The sequence below is a fragment of the Cebus imitator genome, unplaced genomic scaffold (assembly GCF_001604975.1).
Source record: "Cebus imitator isolate Cc_AM_T3 unplaced genomic scaffold, Cebus_imitator-1.0 Scaffold83, whole genome shotgun sequence".
Taxonomy (NCBI): Eukaryota; Metazoa; Chordata; class Mammalia; order Primates; family Cebidae; genus Cebus; species Cebus imitator.
Genome location: NW_016107398.1, coordinates 5,674,246 through 5,681,817, shown reverse-complemented (window position 1 = coordinate 5,681,817; position 7,572 = coordinate 5,674,246). Strand labels below are relative to the sequence as shown.

General features: G+C 44.1%; 1 protein-coding gene across 2 annotated transcripts in view; it reads right to left on the bottom strand.

Annotated features, from left to right (window-relative positions):
- MTHFD1 (methylenetetrahydrofolate dehydrogenase, cyclohydrolase and formyltetrahydrofolate synthetase 1) overlaps positions 1-7,572 on the bottom strand; it is a 74,187-nt gene that overhangs the window by 40,395 nt on the left and 26,220 nt on the right. For both annotated transcript variants that reach the window (XM_017533978.2, XM_037740450.1), the window contains exons 5-8: positions 6,710-6,846; positions 6,465-6,565; positions 4,205-4,341; positions 2,247-2,358 (exon numbers count right to left, since the gene is read on the bottom strand). In XM_017533978.2, the coding sequence (XP_017389467.1) occupies positions 2,247-2,358; positions 4,205-4,341; positions 6,465-6,565; positions 6,710-6,846 (487 nt within the window). The remainder of the gene's footprint in view (positions 1-2,246; positions 2,359-4,204; positions 4,342-6,464; positions 6,566-6,709; positions 6,847-7,572) is intronic.

Sequence of the window (7,572 nt, the reverse complement as noted above, 5' to 3'; positions counted from 1 at the left end):
AAAAAAAAAAAAAAAAAAAAAAACACTGTTGACCAGGAGGGAAGATACTGCTTTGATTTTATCCATATTTTATTGCCTGTGTAAGGAATCAATGTGAACAGGATGGCAAGTTTCATGTTTAAGTCAACATTTCCTACCTATCTGCAAGACTCCAGATCCCCACCCAGGTTTTTCTTCTCCATCTCTCACATCTAATCCAAAAAAAAAAAGCCAAAAGCAGAAATATGATACAGAAGATGCTAGATTTTAAACAGACTGAGCTTGAATGTCATATCGCAAGTATTCAAAGTGAGGAGTTGTAGGAGAGCAATTTCTTTATCGCCTGTTAGATAATTACACTACAAGAAAATGAGTGATCAATTATGAGCTACTGTCTTAAAAGCACGGTAGGGAGAGTGGGAGGGAGGTTAAAAACGGTGAAGGCTTGACAGTGACTAATGTTCCTGGCAGCTCAGTGTCTACATCTGAAACCTGAGATGGGAAGGGAGAAAAAAGACTGTTCTTGCAATAATGCCCTTCAACAATTCAAGAGATATGAGTGCCAGCGGTCAGATGGCAGGAAGCTGGATGTGGCACCACAGTGACTGCCCGTGAGGAGCTATCTAGGCAGGAGAGCATAGGATGCCACACGAGACACATACAATTAAAAAAATACCATGTTTTATAGGAGAGGAGGGAGGGACAGAAAAAAAAGATCATCCCTGGATAAGGGGAAATCAAACAAGGTTTGGAAGGAGGAACAGACATGACAGAGAGGAGATGGGGAGGAAGCAGCTGAAGGTGACATTGAACCTTATTCAGTTGTGTAGCCCAAGGCCTGGCATTATGCTTGATACACAGTAGTTGCTCAGTTAAACATTGTTCCTTTCTTGAATCTACGAGGATGTACACAAGTTTTGCTGTATTGTTCTGTGAAGTTTTATGTTTGAAAGAATAGCCCACTCTGGCAGGGCACAGTGGCTCACGCCTGTAATATCAGCACTTTGGGAGGCTGAGGCAGGTGAATCACGAGGTCAGGAGTTCGAGACCAGCCTGGCCAACATGGTGAAAACCCCATCTCTACTAAAAATACAAAAAATTAGCTGAGCGTAGTGGTGGGTGCCTGTAATCCCAGCTACTCAGGAGGCTGACGCAGGAGAATCACTTGAACCTGGGAGGTGGAGGTTGTAGTGAGCTGAGATCACGTCACTGCAATCCAGCCTGGGTGACAGAGTGAGACTCTGTTCAAAAAAGAAAAAAAAAAAATAGCCCTCTCCACTAAAGGATGTAGGTATGGGAACTGCACAGGACAAGGTATGTGTAAGGAAGGGAAAGTGGTCCACTTTACAAGTTGAAGATAGGTATTCAGCATGCACAAGTGAGATAACAGGCCACAGAGGTCACTGAAATTAGTGTGAGGCTAAGGAGTCTGGCAAGTAAGAAGGAAGAGGCTCAGAGGTCCATGCCAGAAGGTGACCATGGCAAGATGAAAGCAGGGGGATAGATCTGAGTGGGAAGCATCCGGAGGGAGGAACACCTGCAAGGAAGTTATCGCAGCCCTTCAGCTGAGAAGGTAACATTCAGTGGTGACACTGAGAACAGAGAAAAAAGAAAACAACTCCTAATATTTAGAGACTGATCCAGTATAGGGAATGCTTGGGAGGGAAACTAAAAGGCTTCAGACCTGCGGGGAGGAAGAATGATGATACTAACCACAAGACGGGAGTGAGGGATAACCTGAGGATGAGGATGCCAAGTACAGTTGTGGACATGATTAAAAGGCTGGATTTATCCTCTCTGCCTAGTGAAAAACCCAGGTCAAATATCTTCTTTGTAAAGCCCTCCTTTTGGCGGAATGAGTCCCTCTTCTGGACTCTCATAGCACTTTGCAACAACTATACTGTATTTTAAATTCATCCATCAACTTTGCTAAAATAAAGGGTGATCTCTTCATGAAGATAAAGTGATATATCCCTCCTGCCCTCCCTCTCACTTTCTCCCCTAGACAGAGTCATCTTGGAAGCTGTATTGGATATGATTAAAATCACAGGCTCTGACACCAGTCAGACCTGCCTGCAAGTGGCAACTCTTCTTTTTGTTTTGGCAACTCTTCCATCTACTAACTCTGTGCACCCTTGGGCTAGTCAATCTCTGTAAACCTTAGTACTACAAGCATAAAATGGGATGAGGTTCTCTCAGGCTGGATTTGATGGCCTAGACACCATTCTCAACACCAGAAGCCACCTTCCTCCTCCAGCAACACTCACCTGGGACATAATTGATTCCACAATCGATGACTATTGCCCCAGGTTTGATCCACTCCCCTTTAACCAATTCAGGCTGACCAGCTGCAACCACCAGGATGTCACCTTTATTTACCTAGGGGTAGGGGATTTGAACATCAGAAATGAAATAATGAAACACACATTTAAAAGAAAAAAAAAAAGAAATGAAAAGGACATCCCTGAGCTTTGTATTAAATTCTTAACTGTCATAAGCTACTTCATAAAATATTGGGTTAAGGCCTCAAATGCAAGCCACACGCTGTTTCTGACAGCCCTTCACATGCGTGCCCATTTCTATACATGCCAAAACGTGCGCTTTCATCAGGCATTTTGCCCAATAGGGAAATCAGTGTGAACCTGTAAGGTAGAGGAGCAAACAGGCTTGGGGCCCTGGGCGTTATAATGTCCAGACACTGCTCCTTCTACAGAATGTGGGGCTACCACCTTCTACAGAGCACTACTTTGGGGGGATTAAAAGAGAAGCTACTAGGCCTCTCTCCTGCTCTCTCCCCACATTTAAGAGACTGCACTGTCAACAGGCATGTGTGCATGTGTGCATTCTTGGGCTCAGGAATCTGAAGCAGGGATCAAGAACAAGCTGCCACAGATATTACCAGACCAATGCCCACAGCTGCCTCCGAGGTCACCACTTTTACACACATGGGATCTGGCTGCCAGAGGCCAATCTGAGTGTCTGTACTGCTAATCCCTGTCCACCACGAGGCAGACTAGGGTAGAAAGTACTTGATGAGAGGCCAGGCATGTTGGATCATGCCCCAGTAATCCCAGCACTTTAAGAAGGTGAGGCAAGAGGATCGCTTGAGCCCAGCAGTTTGAGTCCAGCCTGGGCAACACAGTGAGACCCTTATCTCTACAAAAAGTTTGAAAATTAGCCAGGCATGGTGGCACATGCCTATAGTCCCAGCTACTCAGAAGGCTGATGCAGGAGGATCATTTGAGTCCATGAGTGCAAAGCTGCAGTGAGTTCCCTGACGGGCTGCCACTATACTCCTACCTAGGCAACAGGGCAAGACCTTGTCTCTAAAGATATAAGAAAAAGGAAGACAGAAAGTACACAGAATGAACTCTTTATAAACTGGGGCATACTTTTAATTTGACATTTTAAAATTAATTATTTTTATTTATTTATTTTATTATTATTATTTTGAGACAGGGTCTCTGTAGCCCAGGCTGGAATGCAGTGGTGTGATCATGGCTTACTGCAGCCTCGACCTCCTGGGCTCAAGCAGTCCTCTTGCCTCAACCTCCTAAGTAGCTGGGACTACTGGCATGTGCCACCACATCTGACTAATTTTGTTTTTTTTTTGAGACAGAGTTTCAATCTTGTTGCCCAGTCTGGATCTTGGCTCACTGCAACCTCTGTCTCCTGGGTTCAAGCGATTCTCCTGCCTCAGACTCCTGAGTAGCTGGGATTACAGGCAGGCACCACCATGCCTGACTGATTTTGTATTTTAGAAGAGACAGGGTTTCTCCATGTTGGTGAGGCTGGTCTCGAACTCTTGACCTCAGGTTATCCGCCTGCCTTAGCCTCCCAAAGTGCTAGGATTACAAGGCGTGAGCCACCATGCCCAGCCTTATCTGGCTAATTTTTAATTTTTTTTGCAGAGAAAGCATCTCACTATGTTGCCCAGGCTGGTCTCAAAAACTCTTGGGCTCAAGTAGTCCTCCTGCCTCAGCCTCCCAAAGTGTTGGGACTACAGGGTGTGAGCCACCCCACTCAGCCTTTACTTTGAATTTGTTTCTTCATCTTGTAAAAATGAGATGAGATTCACAGAACAATTACACACGGGGTTAAATGAGGCCATGAGTGTAAAGGACATAGCAGCGTCTAGCACTTAGCTGCTAGCCGTTTCCAGTGTGTGAAGAGAATACCCACTCTCCCCACCGTAACACCTTCACCTCTCCTCTGGACACCCTACCTCCTCATCCAGATTGGCAGTCTTGGAGTGGCAGGTGGTCACTGTGGCATTGTTCCACAGAAGCAAGTCATGCATCGGGGCCCCAACTATTTTACTGCGCCCGACCACCACAGCATGTCTTCCAGCAATCTGCACCCCTAAAAGAAAAGCCAGCCTGCATCAGAGCTGGACGATAGCAGCTGCCCTCCTTCCATGCCACGTGGAGAATTTAGAACAAGTGCACAAAAACAGTTTCTTAACATCCAACAGAAAGCTTCCTAAAAACATTCCTTCTTTGGCAATAACATTCTCAACTCTAGGGTTTCAGCTTTAAATTGGGACTGGTACATGTGTCCTTCTTGCTGTGGGTTTTTGGGAGCAGCTTAAGCCCAGATCCATTCATTGAGTCATAGGGGAGTGGGAAGAAAACCTACACTCAAACAAAAAAGAAACCCTGATGTACAGCTAATCAGCCATACGGAAGAAGACATCAGATTAAATTACATGGGAAAAACAGTTAAAACAAATAGGGCCTATGTAACAGGTTGCAGAGATGTGTAGGAAATTAGATTCGTATCAGTAATTCTTTCCAACTTTGGTAAGTTTGTTTATATAGTTCCTCACCCAAATTTCTCTTTTGGCTTAGGGCCTGAGCCATAGGATTACTTGCAGGGAAGTGATAAAGGGGAAATTTCTGCGGCAGCAAGATTTCTTTTTGATTTCACAGCATCCATTTTTCTGGCAATATACCAATGTTCTTTTCAGGGCTGACCACACTCTACTTAAGACAGCCTGAGTGAGTACCCAGTAGTGGACAGGTGACCACATTTCTTCCCCTGGCTGATAAGATACAATCCCATGACTACTATGCATGAGGATAGAACCAGGCTGTAGGTGTTTGTGGCCCCAACTGGAGCCCAAGAACCAGCTATCCACAAGAAGAAGGCAGAGAGAAGTTGATAACTTCACCAGAGTCCTCAGTGCAGTCACAGCTGAGGGCAGTGGACCGTTGCACAAGGCAGCTGGGTTTTAAATTGTGCTTCTTGCATAAAATTGTTCTTTTCAGAAAAAGATAAACTCTTATAATCATGTTAACATTATGAACATCTAGAAGTAAAGATCTCAAAGTAAATTAAAAGGTAACTTTCTATACTTTTTCAGATTCAGCAAAAGAGTTAAAACTGCATCAGGGCAAATGGTAGCATCACTGTCAATAAGAGGCAGTGGGAGGCCTTCAGCTGCTGTCCTTATGGGATTTCTTTTTAAGCAAGGCAGTACAATGCTAAATATGCTGAGGAATATACATTTAACTGTAGAACTGAACTGTCAAAGCTTATGGCTTGACCTTTTCTTGCCAACCACAGACCATTTTCATTTATGCTGGCCAAAACTTTCCACTTGAAACTTCTGATATACTTCTTTTTACCAGGACCCATTTCCTTGTAAAAAATAACCTCTGCTAAAAGTATTCATAATGAAATTAAAATAGCAAGGTGCTAACTGGTAAAGGGACAATATGGCCAACCGTGCAGGAGACCCATTTCCAGCCATCTGTCAAGTCCTGGAAGCTACTGTGGAGATTCAGTGCCCATTTTGGGGGTGGGGAAGGTGGGACTTTTTACTTCGTATTCTTTTAAACTATCCAAATTTTTATTACCATATAGGTTATTTTTTCGCAAAAAATAAATTGCTTTGAACTCAAATAACTAAATTCAAATCTTGGTTCCGTTATCTTCCAAACAAGTTACTTGTCCTCTCTGAGCTGGGGTTTTTTTTTTTTTGGAGACAGAGTCTCACTTGCCCAGGCTGGAGTGCAGTGGCGCAATCTCAGCTCACTGCAACCTCTGCCTCCTGGGTTCAAGCAATCCTCCTACCTTAGCCTCCTGAATAGCTGGGAGTACAGGTGTGCTCTACCACCCCTGGATAATTTTTTTGTATTTTTAGTAGAGACTGGATTTCACTATGTTGACCAGGTTGGTCTCGAACTCCTGACCTCAGGTGATCTGCCTGCCTTGGCCTCTCAAATTCCTGGGATTATAGGCATGCACTGCCATGACCTGCCTAAGCCTGTTTTCTTAGGAGCTGAACAATAACAGTACCTACTTGATAGAGTTGTTGAGAAAATTGAGAGAAAATTTAGGTAACACCCTTAGTAGACAGGCCCTTCTGCCAATCATGTCCATTTATTTATGGCCCACAGTGTACCTCCTCTATGCCACCACGTGTCAAGACCAGGCTCCAGGAAATGGTGCTTTCTTGTTGTTTGGTTTGTTGTTTTTACCTGTCTCTTTGATGAGTTCCAAGCATCCTTTAGGTGTACAAGGAATGAAACAGTCATTTAGGTCACCTCTAGCAAGTTTCCCGGCACTGATGCTAGTCAATCTAAAAGAAGTGATGGAAATAAGAAGGAAATAAAGGCAATTAGGGGTCTTCATTCTTTAGAAACATTTATGCTATGTTCCCAAACTAGAAACATATTATAAATGGAAGCATGCAATGAGATATAGGAAGCCAAGCCACACTTACCCATCCACATCCTTTTCGGGCGCAATGGCATTGACCACTTCTTCAGTGTTAATGGAATTTTCTGAATCTAAAGGTAGTTGCACTATGAACCCGTGTATAGTAGAGTCTTCATTCAAAGATGTAATGTACTTGATCACCTAAAAGTAATATCACATATGATCTGTATATCACATAGAAATCAAAAGGTAGGGAGAAACACACTCTAAGGCAAAAATGAGGTTGCCCTATTTCCCCCAAATGGTTTAATTATAGTCCTTTAAGAAGGTACCTTCGCCGGGCGCTGTGGCTCACGCCTGTAATCCCAGCTCTTAGGGAGGCAGAGGCGGGAGGATAGCTTAAGCCCAGGAGTTCGAGACCTGCCTGGGCAATATAGCGAGACCCCGTTCTCCACAAAAAGGAAAAAAACAAAAAGACAAAAAAAAAAGAAGGTACCTTCACCTTGAAACCTGAGAACACCTGTACTTTAACATAGAATGCATCCTTTAGGTGTCTGTTAAGAAGTCCATCAAATAAAAGAGCTAAATGGCTGAGTGAGGTGGCTCATGCCTATAATCTCAGCACTTTGGGAGGCCAAGACAGGAGGATTACTTGAACCCAGGAGTTCAAGACCAGCCTGGGCAACATAGTGATATGTGATCACTACAAAAAATTTTTTTTTAATTAGGGCCAGGTGCGGTGACTCACGCCTGTCATCCTAGCACTTTGGGAGGCCAAGGCAGGTAGATCACTTGAAGCCAGGAGTTTAAAACTAGCCTGGCCAACATGGTGAAACCCTGTCTCTATAAAAATACAAAAAATAAGGCCGGGCATGGTGGCTCACACCTGTAATCCAAGCACTTTGGAGGCCAAGGTGGGTGGATCAC